This window comes from Gallinula chloropus, assembly GCF_964237585.1.
Source record: "Gallinula chloropus genome assembly, chromosome: 5".
Lineage (NCBI taxonomy): Eukaryota > Metazoa > Chordata > Aves > Gruiformes > Rallidae > Gallinula > Gallinula chloropus.
This window is the reverse complement of record NC_140090.1, coordinates 34,630,358-34,656,992: the sequence shown is the minus strand read 5'-3', so window position 1 is coordinate 34,656,992 and position 26,635 is coordinate 34,630,358. Positions and strand designations below refer to the sequence as shown.

The 26,635-nt window shown below is 43.1% G+C and overlaps 1 protein-coding gene across 4 annotated transcripts in view; it reads left to right on the top strand.

Moving 5' to 3' along the window:
- UBE2F (ubiquitin conjugating enzyme E2 F (putative)) overlaps positions 1-26,635 on the top strand; it is an 83,423-nt gene that overhangs the window by 22,270 nt on the left and 34,518 nt on the right. For all 4 annotated transcript variants that reach the window (XM_084265606.1, XM_084265605.1, XM_084265607.1 and 1 more), the window contains 3 exons: positions 746-813; positions 10,360-10,430; positions 16,727-16,784. In XM_084265606.1, the coding sequence (XP_084121732.1) occupies positions 746-813; positions 10,360-10,430; positions 16,727-16,784 (197 nt within the window). The remainder of the gene's footprint in view (positions 1-745; positions 814-10,359; positions 10,431-16,726; positions 16,785-26,635) is intronic.

Below are 26,635 nucleotides of genomic sequence, written 5' to 3'. Positions count from 1 at the left end.
CCTTGCAAGCATTTCAACTTTCAAGCCAGCCATCTCGGGTTACAGTGGCAATGCTATTGTATTATCTCTGGTTAAATGCAACTAGACAGTTTCAGACTTTGTATTTCCAAATTTAGCTACTTTAATAAATCAGTGTTGAATGTGAGGTTGGCAGACAGAGACACATTCTCTGAACTGACGTATCAACTGAAGGTAAGCACTATAAAAAAGTTAACTTGCTCTTTTATTGTCTTACACTCTGAAGCATGCTCATGTACACCATTATTTGGGTTACTCACTATACCCAATTGCTAGCACAAGTCTGGGAAGATGTGCTAAATCCTGGGGTGGGATTTAGCACGTGTTAGCAAGTGAAGTATGTATCCAGCTCATTGCAGTGGGCAGCGTTTGTGGTACCTCACACCGTGTAGCTGCAGCGTGGCAGAACTTTGTGTATACAGGCATGAGAAGTTTATTCAAAGGTTTTAGCTTGGTGTTGCTGGAACTCTGAGCAAGAAGGTGATTTTTACAGGTTTGCCCTGGGACTGATTCTTCTGGCTTACATCAGTTTCTGCTGTAAAGGTTTTTGGGAGTGAGAAAGATGCTATGTGCACACTCTTTGGTCTAGGATTCAGCTAGTGCTATGGTCTAGGTTAAGTAATTGATAACAACCCTCTGCTGCTGTTTTAACCTTTGTAATGACAGATTTTGTATTATATGGCATTTTGCTTTATTTTACTTATCTTTTGTATTTTTTCTTTGCTAGATGAGGGCTATTACCAAGGTGGAAAGTTTCAGTTTGAAATTGAAGTTCCTGATGCCTACAATATGGTGGTGAGTATTGGTCGTTAATCTAGTAGTTGTCACTTGAGATTTCCTTTCCAGGTAATAGGATTTCAGAGGGAACTTGGCATTGAGACTAAGAAAGGATATTCTGTTGGGTACTAAAATATCATGGGTTTGTAGAAAAATCTGGGTTGCCTGGAGGTTTTGAAGGTCATCTGAAGTCCTGCTCCAAGTCAGGTAGTGTTAAAAGTGGGATTTGGTTGCTCAAGGCCTGGGCCAGTTGGTATTTTGAAGTCTCTTCAAGGTGGAGATCCCACTGCCTCTCTGGGCTGCTGTTCCAGTGTTCAATCACCTTTTGTTTGACTTCTTTTTTTGCTGTATCAGGTCAGGACTTCCCTTTTTGCAGGTGCTGCCTTTTGCTGCACCTCTGAGAGCAGTGTGACTCCATTTCCACTCTACCGTCCCATTAGGCAGCTGTAGGCAGCTACAGGGTCCCCACCTTTGGCCTTCTCTTCTCCAGGCTGAACAAATCTCACCTCTATTTGTACTGCATGTGCTGTGGTCTCCTCACCATCACAGTGGCTGTCTGCTGGGCTCACTCCAGTTTGTCATGATAGCTGCTACTGGGCAGTTCAAAATGGGACACAGTAATACCGGGTGCAGGGTCCTGACTCCCAAGGAGTGGGAAGAATAATTTCTTTGGCTATTCTTTTGCAGTCCAGTGCTTGTAACTAACAGCCTTGAGGCTTTTAGTGCCTTGGTGATATAATTCCTTAAAGGAAAAGTGTTTGCGGATGTGTCAGACCTGAGAATCTCCCTTCTGGCTGAAGTTCCACTCCCATCTGTTCTCTTCTGTTAATTATTCTTGAAACCTGTGTGTAATGATCACTCTCACCAAACCCCCAGACCTCTTTAGAGTGAAATAGATGAACGGAAAGGAAAAGCTTTTTTCTTTTTGGTTCTTTGGGACCTTCAAACCTGTACTTAGAGTTCTGATATTGGACTTACGTGTTAATCCTTTTGGAGAGCATGCAGCGGAGGATGTGCAAGGCACAGATATGGTGACAAGTAGCCTGTTTTTTTACACGCTCTACCAGGTCTACTGGCTGTCTCCCAGGCTTTAAGTATTTTTAAAAAATGTAACTATTTCAGTGCTTATTAAGTGAACAGCTTTACCAAGGAACAGCAATGACTGCAGCATCTTCTAGTTGATAAACAGACAGCTCCAGACAACTTGGCCTTTTCAAGCTTGAGAAACGTTAGTATTTCACCATTGTGCTTAACCAAAATTACAGAACTGTGCAAGGTAGGGGAGATGCAATTATAATAAAAATAACTTCAGACATTGTTTTTGGAATTTAACTGTCAAAAGAACAAGATTGACTCCAAAAATGGAACACAGCTGGGGCATGTGTCTGTCTGGTCCTTGGGAATTACGCCTGCCATTCTATGTTCTGATATGTAAGGAAACTAGACTCACTTGAGCATTTCAGCTGCAGCATTTGCATTTAGGTATATAAATTTCAGTAAGTAGGAAAACACATTTCTTTTAGTTCAGATAAGTTTGATAAATTTACCTGCTCTTGTAACTCTTTTCCCAGCCTTCTGCTGCTTGCTTTCTTTTGGTGTTGATAGTTCAGAGCTGCTCTTTCTGAAAGGCTGAAAAATATCCAGGGGAGAGTTAGAAGAATGTTTCCAGGAAGATTTCAGTTTGTGTCTTCAGATGTGCCAAGCCTAAATTCAGTGTTAGATACATGTAGTAGTTGGCAGTCACAGACTTGTTTACATAAAAGTATGAAGGGGGTGTGGTCATCTGCAATTTACCAGCTTAGGTTCCCAGACAGAGCTTCGAGAATGGTGCATTAACACTGGTGGTAGAGTACAAAAGCTTTGTTTCTGAAATCAGAGGAGTTGGGTCTGCATTCCAGAAGATGCTTTCCTAGTATTCCTTTACTTACAGTCCATGAATACACGGGACATCCACTGTATCTTAGACAAAAATCATTCCTGTAGAGATCCATAGCACTTCTGGAAGAAATTTGAGTTTTCGTGTTCCCTTTTCTGATGGTTGTGCTCTTTCAGCTGGAGTATTGTGTCCAGTTCTGGGCTCCCTGGTATAAAAAGGACAGGGATCTCCTGGGAGAGAGTTCAGCGGAGGCTACGGAGGTGGTTAAAGGCCTGGAGCATCTCCCCTATGAGCAAAGGCTGAGTGACCTGGGGCTGTTCAGCCTGGAGAAAAGACTGATCAATGTTTATCAATATCTGAAATGTGGGACACAGGGAGAAATGGCCAGCCTCTTCTCAGTGATCTGTGGGGACAGGACAAGAGGCAGTGGCCTGAAGTTGGAGCACAGGGAGTTCCACACCAATATGCAGAAGAATTTCTTCCTGGTGAGGGTGAGGGAGCCCTGGGACAGGCTGCCCAGGGGTGTGTGGAGTCTCCTTCTCTGGAGATATTCCAGCCCTGTCTGGATGCTGACCTGTGTGACCTGTCCTAGGGACCCTGCTTTGGCAGGGGGGTTGGACCCGATGAGGTCTTGAGGTCCCTTCCAACCCCTACGAGTCTGATTCTGTGATTTGTAGTAATATTGGTCAAGGATTATCTCCTCAAGGTTCTTTGGGGGTTGTTTTAAAGGTGTTTAGGATCCTGGCTGTCTCCATCGCTATGGTTTTGTCTAAACCACCTACATGTGCTAATAGTGCTTGCTCTAAGACAGTTTTGGCTGCATGGGTTTTAAGCTCCCCTTAACTTCACCAGAGAACTTCATGCAGGCTTACTAGCTTGTGTGGGGTTACACACATGCTATAAATATGAAGATGATCATTTTGGGTTAACTGCATCCTCCTTCCAACCTGACTAAATTTTGCCATTGTGTACCTGAGAATCATGACCTTTGGTGTAAAGGGGAAAAACCCTGTTGTGTTCTCTGCTGTCTAGTTTTTTAGTAATCTTCATAACAGCACCTTAACCTCTGGGTGATGCTGAGCACAGGGGAATCTGCACAATATGCCATCATTTTAATTTCTTAAATATTTATACTTGAAATGTTCACCTGAAGTAAACCAACACTGCTGGAGGAAAGCCTTTGCTATGTTCTGATGGGAGAGCTGAGTGTTAATATTGATCTATTGGGGTGGTTTTTGGTTCTCAATTTTTAGAATTAAAACAAAAGATAATCTTGTGGTTTATTATGGCTCCCTGCTTGGCACTGGCAGAAAATCTACAGCAAATGTTAATTAGGGATTTTAAAATTCTCATTCAATAGAAAAGTAAAAAAAAAAAGTTCCCCTGTGTAGAGTTTAGAACAAAAATGCAGTAGGCTGAATGTTGGGATTGTGGTCAGGTTGTCAATGAAAATGTCTGGGTTCCCAAACACTGAGCTTAGTTATGCTGAGAGTGTGGTTTGATTTCTGCCAGGTAGGGTAGGACTGAAAGGAGGGCAGCAATATTTTTGAGAGCTCTTCAGCCCATAAGCGAGGCTGGGGCATCGCCCGTCTGCATTGGGCTCCTTGCAGTAGTGCTGAGCGTGTTTGTGTTGGAGTAGAAGCACCGGACAAACTTGACAAGCCATTACAGCCCTGCTTCAGAGCCTGCATCCTTTTTCTAGCTGATCTTTTCAGCCTGCAGGAAAAAAGAACATCTGTTTTTAAAGCTATAAAATGTGTAATTTGTAGTATAGTTTCTGTAGCGGTATCCTTTAATTTCAGTAGCATACTGTTACTGAAATCCTGTGTGCTTGTTGCTACTCTGGGGAATTTGTTCCTGATAAGCAAGCATTCAGATTCTGCAGTGGGGAAAGTGGATATATAGAATGGTGGTGTAGTGGAAGAGTATAAAAATATATAAAGAAGAAAAACTTGGAAGCTCTGGTGTTGTGGACTGCAGCTGTGGCATACCACTCTGCCCTGGGAAGCATGGGAGGCTCACTTGGGAAGGAGTGGGCCTGTGAATACAGAAGTAATGTGTCCTCATGCTTTAGCTGTGACTGACAAGGATGTGCAATGATTTTTGGTACCTGGGCTATAAACTTCCTTAGTGAAGATTCAGAAGCCTAAAATGGGGGAGGGATGCTTTGCAGCATGGATGTGAAGTGGTACCTCTTGCTTGTGAAGGGAGCACACAGCTGGGTAGGGTTTAATCAGCCTTCCGTACCACTGAGCTGCTGTGCTGAGTGTTAGAAATGCTCATTATGATTGTAAGGCAGTAAAATATTATAAGGGTTCTTCCAATGTCTCTGTAATTAACTGAGCCTGTTTCAGCTCTTGGAGGTGTGGATAATTTTAGAAGCATTGGAGCTTGAGAGCTGGAAAGGGTTCCTATTTTTAATCAGTTACTGGAGGCATGAGGATGGTTCAGATAGGTGTGTGCTACAGTCATTTGCATCACCCCATGCTGTAGGTCAATGGGCTGTGTCTTGCTCCATGCTGTACGGAAGAGCTGAAGGGAGAAAGAGCTCACCACAGGCTTTTCCCAAAGAGGGGGTCTCTTCCCAGTACTGCAGCTGTGCACTGTCACCTTGAAAAGTCCCAAGGATTGCCTGTTCACTGTTGCTGATTAATATAGTAATTGAGCAGGTATTGGTGTTGCTTGTGCTTTCTGCTGCTGTGTCAGGGTAATGCCGAGGAAGTCGTGTGCCTCAGTAGTCCCTGAGTTGGTTTGGTTAGTAGGCTAATGAGCACTCACTGCTGTTGGCTTAATGCCTTTGTATTTACCCTCTCTAGTCTTCTCAGTTAAGTTTCTGCCTGATTAAGGCACACCTTACCGTTTTTCTTTTTCAGTGAAGCTGCTACAGAGAATTCTTAGCACTAAAAGTTAGTTTACTCTTTATACTTTTGTACTAAACTCCTGGGAATGGGTCCAGAATGGGAATTGTGTTCATCTGGTCTCTGTGGTCTCTGAGTGAAGTGAGGTGTTGCTTCCTGCAGCCCTAGTGAAGGAAATAGGGGTAGTCAGGCACCCAAGGACACAAGTGTATAAGCATGGTCCTGAATGGGAAGGCCTCTGCTTTCCAGGGATGATTGGAGTGAAAAACATCCTGCTAGAAAGACTTCATCTCATACCTGCCCCCAAAATGTTTTCCAAAATGAATTTGTGCAATGTGAATCTGTTTCTTCTGTAAGCATCTGATTCAGGCTGCCTGCTTGGAGCCTTGGGAAAACCTGGCATCGTCTCTGTGTGATCTTCTGCACTGATCCAAACTCTTTCACAGCCAACACTTGATTTATTTTTTTCATAGCATTGTTTTAAGGGCATGTCATAGGTGGCACCAGTAGTCTTGAGCTTTTGGTGTTTTCTGGGCTTGCTGTATTTCTTCCCAAGAGTACCCTGTCTGTGTTCTGAGTACAGAAAGAACAAAATAGTTCATCCTGAGTCCTCTTCCCTCTAAAGCTGGAGCTAACCTGTGCAGAAATACAGTACAGTGAGAAAAGTAAGGGTATTGATATTTAACTTTTATTTTAGGGCATTAAAGGTCTTTGGAAGGTCAACTCCTAAAAGCCATTCAAATCAGATAAAATTAAAAGTTTCAATTTATTTCCTCAATTGTTCTGTAAAGATAACTGTTAAAGTCCTGGAAGACACATTGGTCTCTAATAGTACATGAAGGCCCTCTCCTGTCCTAGGTAGGGAGTGTGGGATGTACTGCCTTCCTATCTTCATTTATCTCCATGTTTCATGGTATCTGGGAAGAACTACAACTGATCCCTGCTCGTATATCCATATGGGGATGAACTGCCTTTAATACGCTGTGTGCTTTCCAGATGTGCTGTTCTCTATATCCTTAGCAGGTGTACAGGGTGTCTTTAACAGCCTAGTTTGTTCTTTAGCAGGTAGCCCATGCACTGTTTTCTCTGGGGGTGAGAAGTTTTGTCAGAACAGAAAGCAGTTGGTACTGATGAGGATGCTGCAGAGGGATCACAAGAAGGAACCTGGAGCAGGGTTAGTTAGTTTTGTCGGGCCTCCTTTTAGAAATATTAAAACCAGTTGGTAAACCTGTCACTAGACATTCTAAAGTATTATTCTTGTTAGGAAACTGGTGGCACGTTCATGAGCTGTTGTGTAAAGCAAGCAGGAGTTTGGTAGTGTTTGTGCTTATAAAACCTGCCAGGAATGCTGCTGTCCATACAGATACCAGGGGAAGCTCTGAAACAGCAAGCAAAAAACATTTAATAGTGTGCACAGCAAACACCTTTAGTGCCAGATGCTGCTGTCTGACCTCTCTCTGCAGCATTTTTTTTCCCCAAGTGCTGCTTTTTTGGTTGAACAGCAGCCCAGGAAGAGGAGGTGAGTGTGTGATGGGGGTAAATGCTAAAATAAAACTACAATAATAATTTGTCCCCCTGGTCATTAGGTTATTGGGGGGTTTGCTTTAAAAAACAAACTCTTTTTCTCATAGCACTCTAGAACATGTTATGAGACTGGGAACCTGGGGCTATAAGGAGCTGAATTATACAGATGTGGTTTAACACCCATGTAAAGCTGAAGTGTGTGCCACTACAAGCCTGGCTTTGCTTGCAGCTTCCACGATTGTGGCATAGGGTGTCTGAGTAGACAGTCTCAGAGACTTCCTAGTTTAAACAGGTTTTTATGACTTCAGGTGTCTTAGGCAGTGGTCAAAAGGCAGGAATTTAGCATCAGAGCTGCTATTCTTAGTCCTTTTTCTGGCCAGTATGTTAATTGTGGAAGCAGCAAACAATGGAAAGGGAATCGGTTCCTGAAGGAACAGATGCTGCAGTTAAGGGGCTTCCATCTACCTCTTTGGCCTTGCTTTATGCAGGTCTTGGATTGGAACAGAGGAAATGGGAATTGGGCTCATAGTCCATGAGGTCTTCATGTGGAAATGTGGTAGTGGTGCAAGGAAGCATGCATACTTTAGGCAGTTCTTGTGTCAAGGCCCAGCACTCTCCCACTCATTGATCTGGGTAATCCATCCGTGGAAAGCACAAGGCTGTGTGGTTTTGTTTTCTTTGACTCATTTCTGTGTGCTGTGTGCTTAGCTGTGGTTGGCATTCAGTTTCAGCCTGTCCCAAGAAGTTCTTGGGGAACTGGTAGGGGACAGTGGCAAGAAATACCTTGGTGGTGGCTTTAGCTTGGTCTTTGGAATCTGTGTTCCTGTTATTGCCTCTCCTGGGAAATTGCTTTGTAGAAATTCTATAGAAGAGTTGCAGTTGCAGGGCATTTTACAAGAAGTCCTTGGGACACTCTGGTCTATAAAAAACACTTCAGTAGCATTGGTTCCAGAGTTCTGCTAGGAACTTCTAGGGTGTGAAGTGAAAAACTGGCTCTAGGACAGGTAAGATGTACCTGTATTGGTATACCTGCTGTGTTGGAATACCAAAGTGATCAAGAACTGGAACAGTTAGTTAAGTTCACTTCTTGATTCACAGTTGATATTCAGTCTATCAACTGGGGAGAATAATGGAGGGGAGAGATTTCTTTGAATAAGCAGTTAATAAATGGTGAGACACTTGATATGAAGGTTGTTCTGCAAGCCTTCTACCAAACAAAGTCAGTCTATGGGTACTTCTCAAATGCTTACAACACTTTCTTGTACCATCCGTATGTGTTCACCAATATGCTGGGGTGGGGTGAGAGTGGCTGTGACAGTTTCCACTATCAAAACTAAGGAGAGGTCTGAGAGAAGCCGCTGGTCAGAGGCAGAGAGGAAAGTTGATGTGTTCCTTGCTGTGACCCCCAACAGAGGCTGGATCTACCTGTACTGCTTTCAGGATCCAAGGCAAAGGATGAGTTTGAGCAATGGATTTTGTAAGCCTGGCTGTGGGAAGTGTCACACATCATGTGGAGATGGTGGTATTTGGCTGAAACATCCCAGGTAAATCTTGTGGATTTCTTGGGCAAATGAAGACTCCAAGATGACTTGGAACAAGCTCAAATGAGAACTTTTGTTTGAAGATAAATTTTATGATAGTGCTGCAGTCACCTTGCCTAACAGAAGGAGGAGAATCTTTGTCTTACTGTCAGGAGTGGGTTTTTCTAGTTTTGAGTGATGAAAAACGCTTGAAGTATAAAGCAGTTCTTTTGTTTCCATGGTACAAAGAGACACCAGTTAATTCACTCTGGCTACGAGGATTTGGGGATTATTTTTTGGCTTGTATAAAGCTTACTTTTTTCTATTCATCGATACATTCCCTGTCTGAAAATGCACGTGGTAGGCATTTATTCTTTTATCTTGATCTACCAGCATGGAATAAATACTGCTGCTTTCCCTTTCTTGAGAACTAGGCATAATCTTTCAAAGCAGCATGAAGGTGCAGCTACTGAAAAGCTGGGCTGTTAGAAAACTTCTTAGAAGAACATTTATTTTGAAGGTAAAAAGTGTGAGACTGCTTTCTACATGCTGTTTAATTTTCAGTGATGCCACAATGCAGCACTGGAGCAGTGAGGGAGGGGGTTGAGTTACCATCTCTGGACGTGCTTAAAAACAGGGTAGATGAGGTGCTCAGGGGTATGGTTTAGCATAGGACAGGAGCAGCTGGACTTGGTCTTAAGGGTCTTTTCCAACCTTGTGCTTCTGTGAGTGTCCCCAGAGTTACCAGACAAATAGGAAGTAAGAGTGGAGACAAGCCATAAATTGCTGATTTCTTGCGGTGATAGGTGCTTCTTCTTTTATTGTGGCTACATCTGTTACCATGCATATTATCTCTTTAAGGAGTTAAAAAAAATACCAAAAGAGATAATTGAGAAGTTGAGAACAAAGCAACGAGGCAAACCACATCACACCTCTATGCAAATACAGCGTTCTGAGCTATTTTCTCTTCACTGAAGACTTGATGAGAAGCAGTGGAGCAAAATAGCTCTGCATCTACAGGACACGATATAATTGAAGTTATGGAGGGTACTGGTCTGTGCTGATGTATTCCAGTACACTTACTATAAGAAATCATCTACTTGATTGAAAGCTGCAAATTGTAATTTGGAGAGCGTGGCTGGAACAACGTGCTGTTGCTAAGCTACTGGAGTTTTTTGACCTGCTCTTTATTTACTTCATAAAACTAGAGCCAGTGAGACTGTATTTCAAGGATCTGTATTTCAAAAGCTGCTATGGAATCCAGAAATCTGGTGATCTTGCCTGAAAATGAGTTTGGTGGCTTTTTACGTTGGTGTCTCAAGTTTGGATGTGATGCTTCTTGTGATGCTTCCTGTTCAGTTGTGAACAGGAAGGAAGATCTGTGTTGAGAAGAAACTCTTCTTTTGATGTAGCTGTTACTGCATCCTCTGCTGGGTTTAGCAACCCCCTGACTTGGATAAGCCTTGGGAGAAAGCACTTAGTAGTCCTCTGGTTTAAATTGCTATCTTATTGGTTAAGCGTTACAAAACTGAAGGGCATGGAATACTTTCTTTCCCCTGAAGCAGACAGGATAAGAGTAATTGTTCTTGGCTTTCAAGAAAGTTATATTTTTCTAAGAAAGAAGACGGAGAAAACTTTTGTAACTCTGTAGGTTGTGTTACCAGTGTCTTTAACGTACAAACCTAGGCTGTGAATTTAAAATGTATTTGCCTCTTTCAGTTCTGTGACATGTAACAGTGATATGATTTTAAAGGATAACATCATAATTTGTTTTCTTTCCTGGCAGCCTCCAAAGGTAAAATGCTTGACAAGAATCTGGCATCCGAACATTACAGAGACGGGAGAAATCTGCCTAAGGTAGCAACAGCATTGTTTTCTTTAAACCTTGGAGGTTTGCCTGTGTGTTAAAAACATTGTGCTTTTCATGTCAGTATTAAGAAATTCTGCAAATCAGTGGTCTGTGACCCTTAGGAACTTAAACAACTACTGAAAGTGCTGTTTTTGCTGTGCATTAGAGACCAAGTGGAGCCTGGATTTTTGGGTTCATGCTTAATCTTTTGTTCTACTTGAGTTAAAAATACAAACTGAGACCTAAAATAAGCTTGGCTGTTTTTTTCTCTCCTACCATAGATGTCTTCAGACCCTGAGAGGGCTTAAAGCTTTCCTTATTTTAATGCCTGAATGTGTTAACTGCTCAAAACTCTTATTTCAAAAAGGAAGGAAAAAATGTTCCTTAAACTTTGACAATAACTATTTTAAATCTGCCATTTGATTTTATAACATTTAATATCCACTGTTATGTCCACACGTATGCCAGTCACAGCAAAACAGAGTTGTGGGGATGTAACTTTAAATGCGAAGCCCAAAAACTGGACTGAAGTGAGAGGCTTTTGTTGCTGGATGGTTTTGCATGAGAGTAAATGTTTCCTCTTCAGAATCAGTTCCTGAAACTTTGTGATTTCAGTGTTTCCTCATAGGTTACCTGACAGTAACTTCTGCATAAGCAGAAGTGAGAAGCATGACTGCCATTTCTCAGGCTAATGGGACATGAGAAAAACACGAGATAAGGCAGAGGAAAGGAAAATGAGATTGAGAGCTGTTCTGAAAACCCAGCCTGGCTGCCACAGTGCAGTAAATTAGTGCTTAAAAAAGCTATTTTTTTTTTTCCTCTCTAGACTTGGATAATTTTACTGTGTTCAAGGTCCTGGTAAAAGGATCCCAGGATAATGTGTCACACTTCATAGGCAAGTCAGGCACATCGGCTCATAACAACTAGAAGGCTGTTACCAGTGCTTTCAGCCACAGTTGTCTGCTCCATTCTTCCCAGAAGCTCCTAACATCCAAGGGTGATAGAAACCAGCCTGGGGAGGCTGTGGTATGTTCCTGGTGGTCCACAGGGCCAGACTGCAGCAGGGGTACAGGCGGCAGGGGCTTTACCTCACTTTGGAGGCTTTAAAACTGGTGGGAAACCACACTAAATCTTCTGAGACTGCCTAAAAATCTGGTTGTCTGCAGTTCTTTGGAGCTAAGTGCTGATGATCCAGGAAAGCTGTTTTAGCAAGTTGTAGGAGGTCTGTCAGCCCTGGAGTGTTTCTCAGTGCCTCTGTGGAGTGTTGCATTCTGCACAGCTGAATTTGTCCCTTGACAGTAGGGAGACTGATTTAAGGATTGTGTTTTTATGGTTTAAATTTCACTAGAGTTCTTGTGGCTTATTCGCTGCAGAAAGCTCAGGCACTCTGACTCAGAGTAAAGTGAAGGAGTAATGACCTGTTTTGAACCAGGGCACAAGAAATGCTCGACACCAAACAATGGCTAAAAGTTTAAGCTCTGACTAGCGCTACATCTTCTGAGGGTAAATAAGCCTCCTCACCTTCTTGAGGGTATTTCACTGTTTCTTGTTGTTAAATGTTTTTAATTATGCAAGATGAGTGTAGTGTTGGAACATCATAATTCTAATGAAGCAGTTTTTCAGTGTCTGCACTGACACATCAGCTTTATTTAACTGTCATGTACTTTAACATACCAAACCACTGAACTGTCTTACTGCTTAGGTGGACAAACTAAAAACCCAGACTGCTGGATGCTTGTTGGAATGGGTAATGCACTCTATACGTAGCACCTGCAGTCAGCTTATACAAGTCTCTACATTCAAATAGCTGTAGCTGTGTTTAAAAGAAGAAATCCTTAGCGGTATTTTTCCCCACTGCTTTGTACTGAAACATGCCTCATGCTGTGGTATGTGTTTGATAATCATCCCTGAATTAAAACACATCAGATGATTAAGCTTGTGGACAAGTGTAATAGCTTTGGGCAGGAAAAGCAGCATTTCACTGAGCTTTGTGGCTTGCAGTTACTCTGCACCATGTTCATTAGATCTGGGCCATGCTTGTGGGTATGCTGCCTCGGCTGCACACATGGGTAGAAGACACCAAGGTACCTAGACGGAATGTGCTTCCCACTGACTGCTTTCATGACAGGGGGCAATGTCTCAGTGACTGCCCTGTCCTCCTAATGCCATCTCTGCCTGAAGTGGTTTTTCCCTCCTGGACTGCATAAGCTTTTAGAATAGTTTAATCACTGGGCAGCTTTTCTGATTTTCTGCTACGTGCTGAGGTGGTCAGTACAGTTGGCATGGCTCTTTGGTCAGGAGGTACTGCTGAGGGTTGGTCTCTTCATGGTGCAATATTAAAGGCTGCAGAATGGAGAAGTGTTTGGAGGCTGATTGATTGCATCATCTGGCATAGTTCAGTGTTGCAGTTTCTCCAGCTGTGAAAGCTGATCCAGTTAATTGCTTGCTCCCCAGTGCTCTTTCCACTCTTTTAACTGTGCTAATGTAGAAACTAAGAAAAACCTCTTTAAAAGGACTTTGTGTACCAGTTGCCTTTCTCATCCAGTCTATAGTGTGGCCTCCAGAGTGGTTGCACTGGCAGTGTTGGGCTTAGCAGGGAGATGAGCAGTGGAAGGTGAGCAAAAAAATAGCCCTTACAGTGGATCCTTGTCAGGAGAAGGTTTCTGAAGAGGATTTACAACTTCGAATTCAAACTTACCTTGAATAATTATTTCTGTTGGCAGAAGGAAGGTAAAAGTTTTGTTGGAACTTCCTGTCAGTTTCAAATGTCAGTTTTAAAACTGATATTTTATGTTGATAGATGTGTTTAATCTGAGATCTTTGCGTAAAATAGATCTTTCTCCTGGACTCTTGTCCCCATTACAGTAATTCTTACTCACTTAAGCTGTAAATCATGTCAGCTGGACTTTAGGAAAGTTTTAAGCTTGCTAGAGCCATGCAGTTCCCAGTTCAGTAGAGGTTATTGCAAGGTCTCCTTAGGGTCCTGTGTATTGAGATGAAATAATTCCTCAAAGCTGTCCTCCATGTAGGAACTACTCACAGAATGAGAGGGAAATGAAAGCTGAGCAGCTGGCTGGTTACATCAGTGGCTGTTTTGGTTACTAGAGCTTCAAAAATGGTGAGTTTGTCATCTTCCCATAGGAACTTGGATATAAGGATTTGAAATCATGTTCTGGGAGGACTCCCAGGATACTAACACCAGCTGCCAAAGGTGTGATTTTTTTTTTTTTCACTTCCATTTCCCCTGTGACTTGAGGATACACTTGTTTTTTCTTAGATTCTGTTATAGCTGAGGACAGAGCAAATGGAAACAATATGTTACTGCTCTGCCCTGTTCCTGGTGAATCCCCTGCCTGCCACGTTCCTGCTCATGCAAAAGCACTTGCTCAGCAGCTTTAGTAATCTGAGATGCTGCAGAAGTGGTGCAGTTGGTTTACCCCTCTCTTTACTTTCACAAATTCGTTCTCAAGCAACACAAGGGAAACTTATGAATGCTTAATCAGTCTGTAAAATACTAGAGGACCTTTCTGCTCGTTTGCTTTTGACAACTTTAGGATAGCTGCTTCAAGGGAACAGGTGTTCCTGCCCGTTGGGTAGAACAGGTGGCCTCTGAGGTCTGGCTGGCTGATGGTCAAAAGCAGCTTCTTGAAGCACGGAGTGGGTGAGGAAACACTCCTGGCTGTGCCACTTGAGAACTTTCTTAGTAGCCCATCTCCTCTGTGACATCAGGACCTGTGGATGCCAGGTCATTGAAAAGAAGCTAGATGCAGAGGCTTGTTCATCAACTGAACTGGCTCATGATGTATTTAGTGTGTTTCTGCTCACTTAGGTGTTTGTTCTGTGTTTGTGTGTGTGATGCTCTGATAGCAGACCTCTGAATGGTCTGGTGGCTATATCTAGGTCATCCCCGTGGAGAATGTGAGATGCAGCTTCTCTAGACACCCTGTGCTGGGAAAAGGTTTTGATTAGGGGCCCAATGATCATTCCCAATCTGCAGGAAGGAAGAGGATGCTGCTCTAAAAATGAATTATAGCAGCACATGAGAAATGAGGCAGAGGTTCACTTACCATTCTGCCAGACCTCTAAGAGGTACAACTGGCTGCTCATGTCCCCAGCTGGAGATGTGCTGAGAGCTCGGAGGCTTTGGGGAGCTGGAAGAATGTTAATGAGGCTTAGCTGATGTGCTCAGGCACTTTGAGCTCAATCAGTGGGTATTTGTATGCTTTTTTTGGTGTGTTAACTTATTCCTCACTCAACTTCACAGTGGGGTATCTGAAGAGGTGAAGGGGAGTACTGTAGCATAATTTTAAGGGACAGAGGGCGAGCTAAAAAGCTGTTTGCTTAAAACCTGAAAATCCTGGCTTGTTTGGCAGCATTTTTGCTTTTACTTTTGTAATATGAACAAAAATCACAGGCACAAGATGCTATTTTTAATGCTCCTGAAATTAGTTTTGAGCTGCACCCCTGGTAATGGTGTCTCTCATCTCTTTAAAGGCACAGACAGGAGATTAGCAGCACTGTTAGGATGGAATAGTCTTGTCCAGTATGGTCATCCTGTTCCTACATCAAACAAGGAGTAATGTCTGTCCAGTATACTTCCCTGGATTGAAAACTCAGCAGTTCAGTCAATAACCACATGGATAGCCTGTGTGGTCCAGGCATTTAAAAGTGACTTAATACATGTTGTCCTAAAAGTTGGTAAAAACCTAATAGTTCAAGACTACCCCACTTTAATCCCATCATTTCTGTTGTAGAAGCTGCTGGTGATGATGACTTTGTGCTTTGCTACTTTGCTGTATGAGTTTTCAGTTTTAGATTGCTACTTAGGAGGAAGATGTGTTTGTGAAACGATGCTTCAAGAAGTTCCCTAGGCCCTTCCTTTCTCATTCAGATTATTACTTTTGCTTTCACGAATGTGAACAAGGCTTCAGCTCGTTTCTCAATTACATTCTGGTCTCCTGGATTTGTACTTGTCATAACAGTGGGTATTTTGACCTGGGAGGATCGGGACTGCCTGACCAGCTGAATGCAACTTAATGTTTTCAACTTGTTAATAGGTCAGTGGTTTTGCTGGACTTAGTATCTGGCATTATATGGAGGTGTCACAAAAGTCCTATACAGGGATATAGAGGAAAGTCTTTATTCATACAAATAATTAAGATATATATGCTTATGTTAAAATTCAGGAGTGTTTATTATAGTTTATAAGGAACTCTTTCCTCCTCTAAGCAGTCTCTCTTCCCCAGAGTAGCGTTCATAGTTTCCAGTTGGGTTTGAATGGTTGCTGACTTTGTAAAGCCTTAAGATATTTGTTGTGAGCTCCTGTGTCCAAAATCCAGGTTTTGGAAAATAATTTATATGCAGGACGCTGGAGGTGTGGAGTGGTGCTAGGAAGAGACTACACACCAATATGGTTAAAAGTAATCAGTTCACTTTATTCAAGCTGCTAGCTGCTTATATACATCTGAGGGTTACTTAACTAGGGGCCAGAATAGGGGGGGAAAAGACCATCTGCACCGTATCAGGTCTTTATCACAATAGAATTTTGAAGTACCGTGAGATCTTGTTACAGGTTCTCATTCCCAAGCTTTTCAGCCCCTTGTTAGTGAATTCTTAAGGCTGTTTTTGCAAGCGCAAGAAGCTGTGGCCTTGGTCAGCTAGCCAGGCTCCCACAGATATTTCCCATGGTATCCAGCTCACCTGCTGGAAGAGGACTGCAGTGCCCTGCTGATACTGTGGTGCATCCCCAGAGGTGAACCTTCCTGAGCAGACAGACCAAACCTATGTCACATTCCTCTCCTTGCTTCTAAGAAGCCAAAGTCCACTCTCAGAAGGGAGGGTGATAATCTTTCTTCCTAAATAGATAACCCACCAAAAATAACCTTTTTTTGGCATTGAATTGTGCCAGATTCGGTGAGAGGTGGGTCATTCTGCAAGCTCTTCTCTTTAGCAAAGATGAATGTGTTCTAAGCTGGAGCATATGTGCCTGTGTGCTCAGGGGAAAATAAGGGTTCAGTGTTGAGGCTGTCATGAGGATTTCTGTCACTCTTATTTTGCTTGATGAAAATCAGTCATGGTTTTAGACAAAAATTGAGCTTGAATCAGGAGATCTGTCATGACATGATGTAGAATGTGATTCTGGGAAGATGTACCAATTCTTGTGCTTTAAAATCCCAGTACCTGGATGAAGTGCAAGAGGTAATTCTTACATTGCAATTGCTTTCTAAGTTCTATTTTTTGAAATTTCTGACAAAGGCTGTTTATCTCAAAGTTGCACTGTATAATATGTGTGTCTCTTTTCCAGTTTATTGAGAGAACATTCAATTGATGGCACTGGCTGGGCTCCAACTAGAACATTAAAGGTACTATTTCCTTTTAGATACGTACATCGAACTAGATACAGCTTTTAAAATACTTTTATAGACTTTGAAAGAGAGATTGATATGGTTTGCTCTAGAAACAACTGAGTTTTTGTCTTTCAACTAGTGTTGGTGGCACTACTGAAACAAGTACAGCACTAATGTGATAGAAATGTTTGCTAGTTTTAGGATAGCCCCACAAATACTGCTTTGCTAAAAGCTTTTGTAGGATGGTGTGACTACGAGTGACCCTGAGAAACCATGCTCAGTAAGGTGGGTCTGCTTTTTTCTTCACCCAGTTAGCAAATATAAGAGCATGATGTGAGCAGGACTGGCAGCAATCCATAACCCTTGTAACTTCTGTTGTATTGATGTTCCAGAAAAATCGGTACTCAGGTCCTTGCACCCCCAAGTTCCTCTGAGTAGAGGGACTTGGAAAAAAAAAGGCAGAGAAACACTATGTAGAACAGAACCTGGAGTAGTTCCTGCAGTTGTGTTTCATCTCTAGTGCTCACAGGGTGGAGCAGGGCATCCACACTTAGGTATTGTGTAAAGCAGAGCAACTCTTGGTGGTTGTATTCACTTCAGTAGGGAACTAACTGCCTCTTCCCTTTGACCTTTCCTCAGATGTCATCTTGCCTGAATTGCTAAAATGTCAGTGAGAACTGTCCCCTGTAAAACTGCAGGTGGTTGTGCCCCTGTGCCTGCAGAACAACGCTGGAGGTTGGTTCTGCCACAGCCAGGCGGCATTAACGTGTTCATGGTTCTTACATGACATAGTCTTAGGGAGAGGGCACAAAGGCTGGGCAGCTTGGGCAGCGACTGCTGCTGTGTTGCTACAGGAAGCAGTTGGTTGTCCGTTTACTATTAGGTGAGCTTGCTGCTGAAGAGTCTTGCAGAGCCTTGTGTGATAAGCTCCTTTTAGCTTTTACCAGGGACCCTGCCAGAAGTGGTTCTTGGGGAACATTAGCTACATTAGGTACGTAAAGGGCACACGTCAGGTGTTCGGTTTCTTTTCAAAAGACAAACTGAAAACGAGTTTTATCTTGTACTTCCTGTTTTGGTGCTGTGAATGAGATCTGTAACTTCATCTGTAAAATCTCTTCGTGAGCATCTGACTATTGGAAAGTGGAGTTGGGGTGTGTGATGTTTTGTGGGTTTCCTTAAAAATGCTTTCTCTGTTTTTTTTCATCAGCTAGTATGGCTTTGTTCTGCCCTTGCATTTCTGTTTTCATGTTAGGCTAAATCAAGACACTGACTGGGTAAATAAGTTAACTGGTTCTGTTCCTGTCCCTGTATTTGATTCCCAGGGAAAGCTTTTGGACTACAAGTTTTAAGTTTTGGGTGTTAGAAAATCTGTGCACCAGTATTGCATCTGAAAAGAATGGAGATAGATTTTTATCTGTTCCCCTAGCTTTGCTCATGGTATCTGTCTTACAGCAATTACAATAATGCTGCATCCTAAGACTAACTTAAACTGTTGACATTGTGTGGTTAACTTCCTAGCCTCTGTCATGATGGCAGATGTGTATTAACCTTCTTTTTCCATTTTATTCTTGTATCAGTTTGCTAATTGTGTGTGATTTATTTCAAAGTAGCTGAGATTCTAAGATGTTTAATCTAGGAGACTCAAATTACTGAATGCTATGAAACATTTCAGGGTGTTCTTACCTTTAGTTAGAACTATAACCAAACAAAACCCAGGAACTTTGTCCACGGGTGTTCAAATAAAAGATGCAGGAAGGGAAAAGAAGATAGAAACTTAAACTCAAGTCCTGAATCCCCCTTGGATTTTTTTTCCCATGGGAATTGAAGCACTGCAACTGCAAGCTCACATTTTATCACTTTATAAAAAGCCCCCAACAAACCGACACCTCCAATGGTGAGGTTCTCATTCCTTTTGGTCTTCAGTTCCCATTTCAGTGAGTGTTCTCACACTTGTCATGTTGTCATTCCATGTGATTTGAAGTGTCATCACAAAAAATAACTATTGCATCTTGGTCCTAACCTCAGTTGTGCCTCCATGGAAATGCTGCTGTTACTGTGCCACGAGTGCCAAGGGAGCTTAAAAATCCCAGAGCTGAAATATTCATGGGGGATGTCGTCAAGCTGTGAGCACTATTCCCCAAGCACAGGTTTTGCTTGGGATACAGATTGTAATCAGATGGTAACTGGTGTCTGGAGTGAGTCTCCTCTTGTTGAAGATGTTCTTCATCCATTCCATCCATCCTAATAAACGTTGGAAAACTGGATCTTGGTCAGAGTTGGGGTTCCTGGAGGCTGCGCTGTCATTCAGATCTTTAGCTGCCTGACACCTGTGAAGCTTCATGCATGCCTTCCTGTGAGCTTGGAAGCTCGGTGAGTGTCCCACTGTTTAGATTCCAGGCTGCACGTGCTCCAGAAAGGGAAAACAGAGAATTGTGCATGAATAAGTGTGTGGCCAAGAGTATGGCCACAGACTTATTCATGCACCCTGGCAAATAACTTGTGGTTGGGTACATGTTGGCTACTGGCCGCAGAACGTCGTGGGACAGCGAGTGGTAGCAAGCAGGAGCCATGCAGTGTGACCCTGGTTACTTATCTCTGTACATGTGCTGCCTGTACCCACTAATCCAGCCTTCCTGAATCCTTTCCTTCCAACAATTGGCCCATGGTTTGGAGAAGCTGCTCAGCTCCACAAGTGGAATAGCATGTGGATTTGCACAGTAGCACTGTGGCTAGTGTCCAGTGTTGGCATTTCAGCATTTCATGTTCCACTCAGCAATAACACAAAGGCAGCCTGGTTTTCTGGAGGAGTAACACTTGTATTTGTCCAATAAAGCACCCTGCATCTTTTAGCAGTGCTTAAATTTGAGAATGGGGATGCACTGCACTTCTGGGATGAATTGGCGGCCATTCTGCGGGCATCTGTAAAACCAATGAGATAACACAAACCTCAAAAGCCACATGTGTGCTTGAGTACCACTGTACACCACTGTGTGCGTTCATGCCATGTGCTTAACCTCTTAGACCTAGGTTTTAGAAGTTTCAGATTGTCTCATCTTCTGTAGCCTTGTGGTGGCAGCAGAGCTCTTGCAGGAAAAACCCTTCAAAACAAAAGGCTGTGTGACCTTTTTAACACAATGGGTAGAAACTTGAAGACACATTTAAAATATGTCTTTTAACTTTCTGAAATAAAAAATGAAAAGTCTCCTCAAGTTACCTGATAAAATGTGGTTTTAAGAGTGTAGAGAATTCTTAAGGGGAGAAAAAAGCTAACTATTTTATTTTTCAGCGTTCTGTTGCACTCGGTGCCATCTCACTCATGATAGAATTCTCTTGAAGCTCCTACATACTGTCTTCCACCGTGAAAATCATCGTGTATATATATATATATTTTTGGCAGCTGATTTAACTGTAAACGTTTATCTGTAGAAACATTCCTGAATTCTAAATTCTTAAATAAATTCCTGGTAATGGTTTGCTTGTGGATTGTGTAAAAGCAGATGCAACTCTAACTGATCCTTGTGTAACCTCTCACTTCCTAGCTAGCTGTGAGCTATCAACAGGAGCTTATTTACCTTTCTGTCTCCATCCTGTTATGTTCTGCACCATTTTATTGCATACTTCTTTGCTTTCTAAAACAGTATTCATAAAGCAGAGGAATGCTGAAATTATTTTGAGCTTTTTTCCTGCTCGTAGGGTTGATGATCACAGCTGAAGTTCTCCAGGCTGAAAGCAAATAGGTGGTTTTTAATTCCCTTCTCAGGTTTTTATGTCACTGAAGGTAACTTTTAAATACTGAGTATGAAATGCTGCTGCTGCTCCGATACCCTGCTTCTTCCCCCTCCGTAATTCCAGTTTCCAACTCAAAAGTCCTTCAGAAGCTCCTGCTAGTCCTCAACACGTACTTCCTTGTACTTTAGTCACTGTGAGTATCCTCTGCCTGGTTAAGACAGGCCCCTGTAGTATTCAGCAGCGTTCCCTCAGACACTTGTTTTCGCTTCGCTATGACATTATCTCGGGTGATTGATTTTAAAAAAATAAAGGAAGAAGTGGATCTGTGCATTGTGATTGCCTAATTGGTTCTAAAAGTCAAGCTGTTCCTCTGCAATTATCTCTAACAAACTGCAACTGGAAATCTGTCAGGGACTGATTTACCAACCATAAAAATAAACCACGCTTGTGCAGCGTGGAGGGCTGAGTGTGGTGATGCTACAGCCAGTGCTTTCAGAGGGGTTCTGGATGCTCACAGGGAGCATTTTCTCCTTTTGGTTTTGGTAACCCTGCTCTGATGGAGCTTCAGTGGGGTTTGGATGAGTGGAGAACCATTTTCTGTAGGATCTCTGTGGTTACTGGTAAGGTGTATGAGCATTTCAGCTCTCGAGAGCTGGTTTTCATCATTTTTATATTACTGCAATCAGGAGAGATGGGGTGGGAGTGGAAAACCTCAAGAAAGTCTTCAACTATAGATACACAGATAGCTGCTTTTATATATCTATCCCAAACCAATCTTTTTTCAGGAATTCCTTACCACAACTTCAGATGGTAGCTTGAAGAAATATCTGTGTTACTGCATAATCTAATCTAAAAGGAATTAAGGCTCGTTTAGGATAAATTATTGCTATTTGGAATTTAGCCTTAAGAGGCTTGCTTATTTAATTAGCATTTAATACTAAATGGGAAAACATGCCCTATTCACTGATTCTGCTCTGGTCTTGGGGCAGTGAAATCATTTTTGCATGCTTTCAGATAATCTTTGTGAGAATTAAATTAGAGGTTCTTGACTTAGTTTTTCTAGCTGCCTTTACCTTGAAGCTTAAGTAACAAGCCTGAGTAGTTTTAAAAGCTTCAGTATAAGTATAAAATTTTAATTTGTTGTCTTAAAAATAGGTGGTCTGCTGTCAAAATTATATGTAATTAATGAAGAGGAGTATTTTAAACAGACAGTAACTGTCAGCATCTTCAGAACGAAGGGAAAAACCTAATCCTTGTACGTTCCATCTCGTTCTCATGAATTCTTGCTGCTAATACTACTTTCTCAGCCAGCATTGTGGTAGCATTGTTCTTCTAGACCTGGTTTTGATTTGTTCAAATCCCCTTTTGGAGTGGGTCAAATGTCAAAGCGTGTGCTTGTAAAAGCTGCCTTCCTGGATGGGAAGTGGTAAAGTAAGGCAAGGCTTACTTTAAAGATGGCAAGGCTTCAGAGCAGTGGCAAAGAGCACACGTCTCTTGCTGTGCAGAAGTTACTGGGAAATCAGGTGTAGCCTAGTAAGAAGATTCTTGAGCTATTATGAATTCTGCCTCCAGCTCCTGGCATCATCTTGGTCACGATCACCGAGGTTACAAAACGAAGCACCTGAACTGTTGGACACATGTCCATGTCTTCTCTGGTATCCTACAGGCATTGGATGTTGTGGGCTGCTGCCCACCTAAGACTTCTTACACCACCTTATTTCTCCTTATGTGGGTTCCAAGTGATGACGTGGTGGTGGCTGTCACCTGGGTCTGCTCCCTACCCAGAGCAGTGTTTGGCACCATGGGAGGGGTGGGGTGGACTTAACGCTGGGCCTGCAGCAGCTGTTCCAGAAGGACACCCTGAGCGAGCACATGAGCTTTCTTCCTCTGAGGAACAAGACATGCAGAATAACTTTCTGTGAGTGCTTACCTCCTAAGCTGTCCTGGCTGTGGGTTTTGTGGGTCACTTTATGCCTGAAGCACTATTGGGAGAGGAATTGTGCCTGCTCACCTCTCAGTACTCCCTCCGGGTTTGCATCCCGCTCATCATCTTCATCCACCCTCCCTTGCAGAGACCACTTGGTGGTCTGTCTCTGCATGTTGGTCTTGTGGAGGCTCCACAGAGCATGATGCCTCTTGCAGACACCACCTTTACTCTTTCCCCTACTTAATGTGAGTAATAAAGCAACACACATAATTGCAATCAGGTAGCTTTAGGGAAGGGTCACCTCAGCAGCAGGGAAGTCCATACTTCTAGCTTAACAGAACCAGGCAAGTGGAAGTCTTACCCTTTATTCCTTGTAGACTGGTTCTTTATTGGCTGAAAGGATGTGAGGTGAGCACTGTCTGTCTTGATCAAAGGACTCTGAAGGAGAGGAAAGCAAGCACATTGGTGGTTGTGCGTCCCTGAAAGTATGGGTACTGATCTGTTGCAAATCACATGGATGCCTTCAAAGCCATATACTGCTCTTGTCAGTGCAGCAGGAGCAGAACCCACAGTGCTGTTATCTCTCCCCCATATATATATATATATATATATATATGTCACAGAGATACACATCTATCTCTAACTTAATCTTCTAGACTTAATTCTGCTGCCAACATTAGTCCCTGGCACTCTGAAGTGTGTGTGGGGGTATCCTGAAGGGTGCTGATGGTAGCTAGGATGAGGAGCAGGCTGACAAGGTGGCCCTGGATGTGTCCTTTTTTTCCAGAAAAAAAGTGATTTTCTGCAGGATAGTAGGACTGTACTTGAGGTATCATCTTCAGCTTCTCCTGTGTAATGATCTCAGGGTGTGGATAACTTACCAGCAAGAAGCTTCTTTGTGTGCTCCCCATGTGGTAATGAGGTGAGTTCATATCCAACCCTCCCCAACCTGCAGTTGTCCCGATGGTTGAGAGCAGGGGCTTCCTCTTTCATCTGCTGTGATTGTCTTGTGTTTCTCCTGAGCAGCCTTGACAGTTAGGAGGTCTGTCACTGCCTGATGCTGACACTGGATCCTGGTGCCAGAGGAGCTTTGGGCCCTCTTGCAACGTGTGCTTACAGTGTCCCCCTGGGCCTAAGGCACACACCAGTGTCCTGGGATACTGAGTATCAGTATTGCAGAAGGCAGCTGCAGGGAACCAGTGAAACACAAGGGAATAAATACGGAAGAAATGTTAATTTAGGAGTGGCAGCAGAAGATAGAGGCAAGTACAGAAGAAAGACTTTGAAGTGCTGTAAAGGAGTAGATAAGGAAGGACAAAAATCAGAACCATATAAGGGCTCTTGGTTGTCTGCAGGTCTGAAAGGATGTGCACCACTTGTCCCTTTCCATAACGTAAGAAGTACTTCAGGGTGTCGTAGTTTGGAACCACCCTTCTGGTTTGGTTTAGAGGGTGGTGAACATTTTGCTGGTCCTGATCTCTGCATCCTTACCTGGTGCTGGAGCTCACATGATGTCCATCTGCAGCAGGACATCTGGCCTGACTTTATCCAGAATGTTGTTTTACACACACCAGGACTTCTTGATTCTACAGATGGTGGGGACAGGTGGAGGTTCTGCTTTGAGATGGCACTTCCACTCTGAACCCAACATGGACCTGCTCTTGGGGTCCCAGTCACTGTGCTGGTGCCTGGCCCCGGCTGGCTCTTGCAAGAGCTGGGCTGTTCTTTACAGCTTCCCATGGGCACCAGAAGAGCTTGTCCGTGTTCTGCAACAATCAAGTGAGGGGCATCTAGGTGTTGCAGTGAGGCGGGGTTTCTGGTTGTTCTTGTTGGTGACAGCTTAGGTGTTTAAAGCTTTTGAGAAGACACAGCTTTCCCACAGGGTACCTCACAGTGGTTCCAGGGTCACAGAATGTTAGGAGTTGGAAGGCATCTCGAAAGACCATCTAGTCCAACCCCCTGCCTCAGCAGGATCACCCAGACTAAATCACACAGGACAGCACATACTACAGGACTGCATTACAGGGTTGTGTTTAGTTGCCCAAGCACAATCCCTGGGGCCCGTTTTTGGTGCCACGCTGTATCCTGTCTGACCTCAGACTACTTCAGAATGGCATGGGCTTTCTACAGGACCTGTATGCTCTCTACCAGACCTGTGTGGGGCTGATAGAGCACCTGAGAAGGTACTGCGCACCTACATTCAGGCGAAAAGATCTGTCCTCTTTATTTTATTAACAAGTAAATCCTGCCTTGATAGTCTTACTGTTTCCCGGTGGAAGAGCTGTGAATACAAAGTTCACATCTCCCTTTGTGAAGGAAGTCATCTAAAGAAAAGCATAGTGTAAAAGATTTATATTTCTTCAATTCTTTTTGCTCTTTAAAGTGCATATAATGCCCGTTGTTGCTGCTTTTGTTTCTCTTCCACCTCTAAAAATGGAATAAGCAGCAGACAAAAAAACCTTAGACCCAGGATTTAGTAAAGAGAAGTTATAAGCTGCTGAATGCAGTCTTCTAGGTAGATCTGATGTTGTTTTATTTCTCTTAAAATAGGCTTTGGGAAGTCTTTCTGGGGCGCTGTGTTGTATTTTGACTCTATAAATCGGTGTTACCCATCTTGAAAGGAGTGATTTATTTTTTTTTTATCCCCCTCCCCCCCACGCACACAAACACACATGCCCAGACCAGTGAAAATCCTTTCCCAAACCAATGTTGGTACAAACCTTTGCTTCATAAAAGGTTTGCAACAATTTTCTTTTCCTCTCTTGAAATGACTTCTGGCAAAGCTAAATCTTTCTTTTAAATACAGTAGCTGTTATTACTAGCACATTTTTGAAGACTGATTCGGTAAAACAGCCCAATACATTAGTAAGTCTAATTAAACCATGCTTGTTTTCCCCAAATTATTGGTTTCTGAACATGCAATTTGTGTCAGCTTTAATCAGTTGAGTAGGACTGGTCTCTGGAGGGCGATCACTTTAGTGTTCGCAATCACTGTAGTGTAGTTCATTAAGAAGCTATCACAGAATTCCCCTGGGAACAATTTATAAAAGATTATCTGCTTGCTCTGAAGTAACCTTGGGGACAAACGTCAAGGAGTCAGTAACAAAAGTAAGGGGTTTCCATGAGTGCTCCTGCATGCTTGGCAATTCACAACTGGCTTGGTCCTGGAGAGGAACAGGCTACGATTGTTCCTGTTCTCTTCCCTCTAAGTATATTTGAACACAGAAGAAACTGTTTTTTCAGCCTTCCTTCTCTTTTTTTGTTTGTGTTTGCTAACTGGAGCAGTTCATGCCATTTAAATTACCCAAAGCCCTCAAAAAGTAAGCTCTTCTTGTTGTGTTTGGGTGGGAAGCACGAGCTGGGGATTTGCAGGCACATGTGAATTGAGGTGGCTTTTGTGGCTGATCAAAGAAAGCTGACATTCTTCTCTTCATTGCCTTAACCCAGGTGGAAACCATGTTTTACCTGCCAAGGGCTTTTTATGTGACCTTTTAGCTCCGTTAGATGCAAGGTTAACAAGGAGCAGGGCAGGGAGAAGAGATGCAAAAAAGAACACTTTAGTTGGGAGAAGACTGTTTATGAGGGAAGGGTGTTCTTAGTAAGCAAACAAGTGCCTGGCATGAAAAAATCTGCTGTTTTTGTTTAACCCCTTGGACCAGTGGTGATTGTTGAGGAGGCAGAAAGAGGAGTCCAGTAGGGCTGGGGGAAGGTCAGGCCACATGGGATGAAGGATGTCTGGAAGAGAGGAGGAAGCCGGGCTTTTTTGTAAGAGATGATGGAAGGAGGTGAGTGGGAGAGGAAACCCCCCCCGAGCTGACTTGGGAAACAGCCCTGCACAGCTCTAACTGAGCACGCTGAGTTTTGGGGTGGCATTTCAAGCCCTTTGCCGAACGGTGATGTGCAAAGCTTGGCACTTGTGTTGGGGTTAGTGCTTCAGTTTGTGGAGAAGAAAGAGCCTCAAAAAACTCCCAGACTTCAGACATCTGCTTGTATAAATGCCTGCTGTCCCTTTCATTGATCTGAATTGGCGTACCAATGCTTAAAGGGGTCCTACAGGCAAGTGGGAGAGGGGCTGTTCACCAGGGAGTGCAGGGATGGGACAAGGGGCAATGGCTTCAGGCTGGAAGAGGGCAGGTTTAGGTTAGATGTTAGGAAGAAATTCTTTACTCTGGGGGTGGTGAGGCCCTGGCACAAGGTGCCCAGAGAGGGT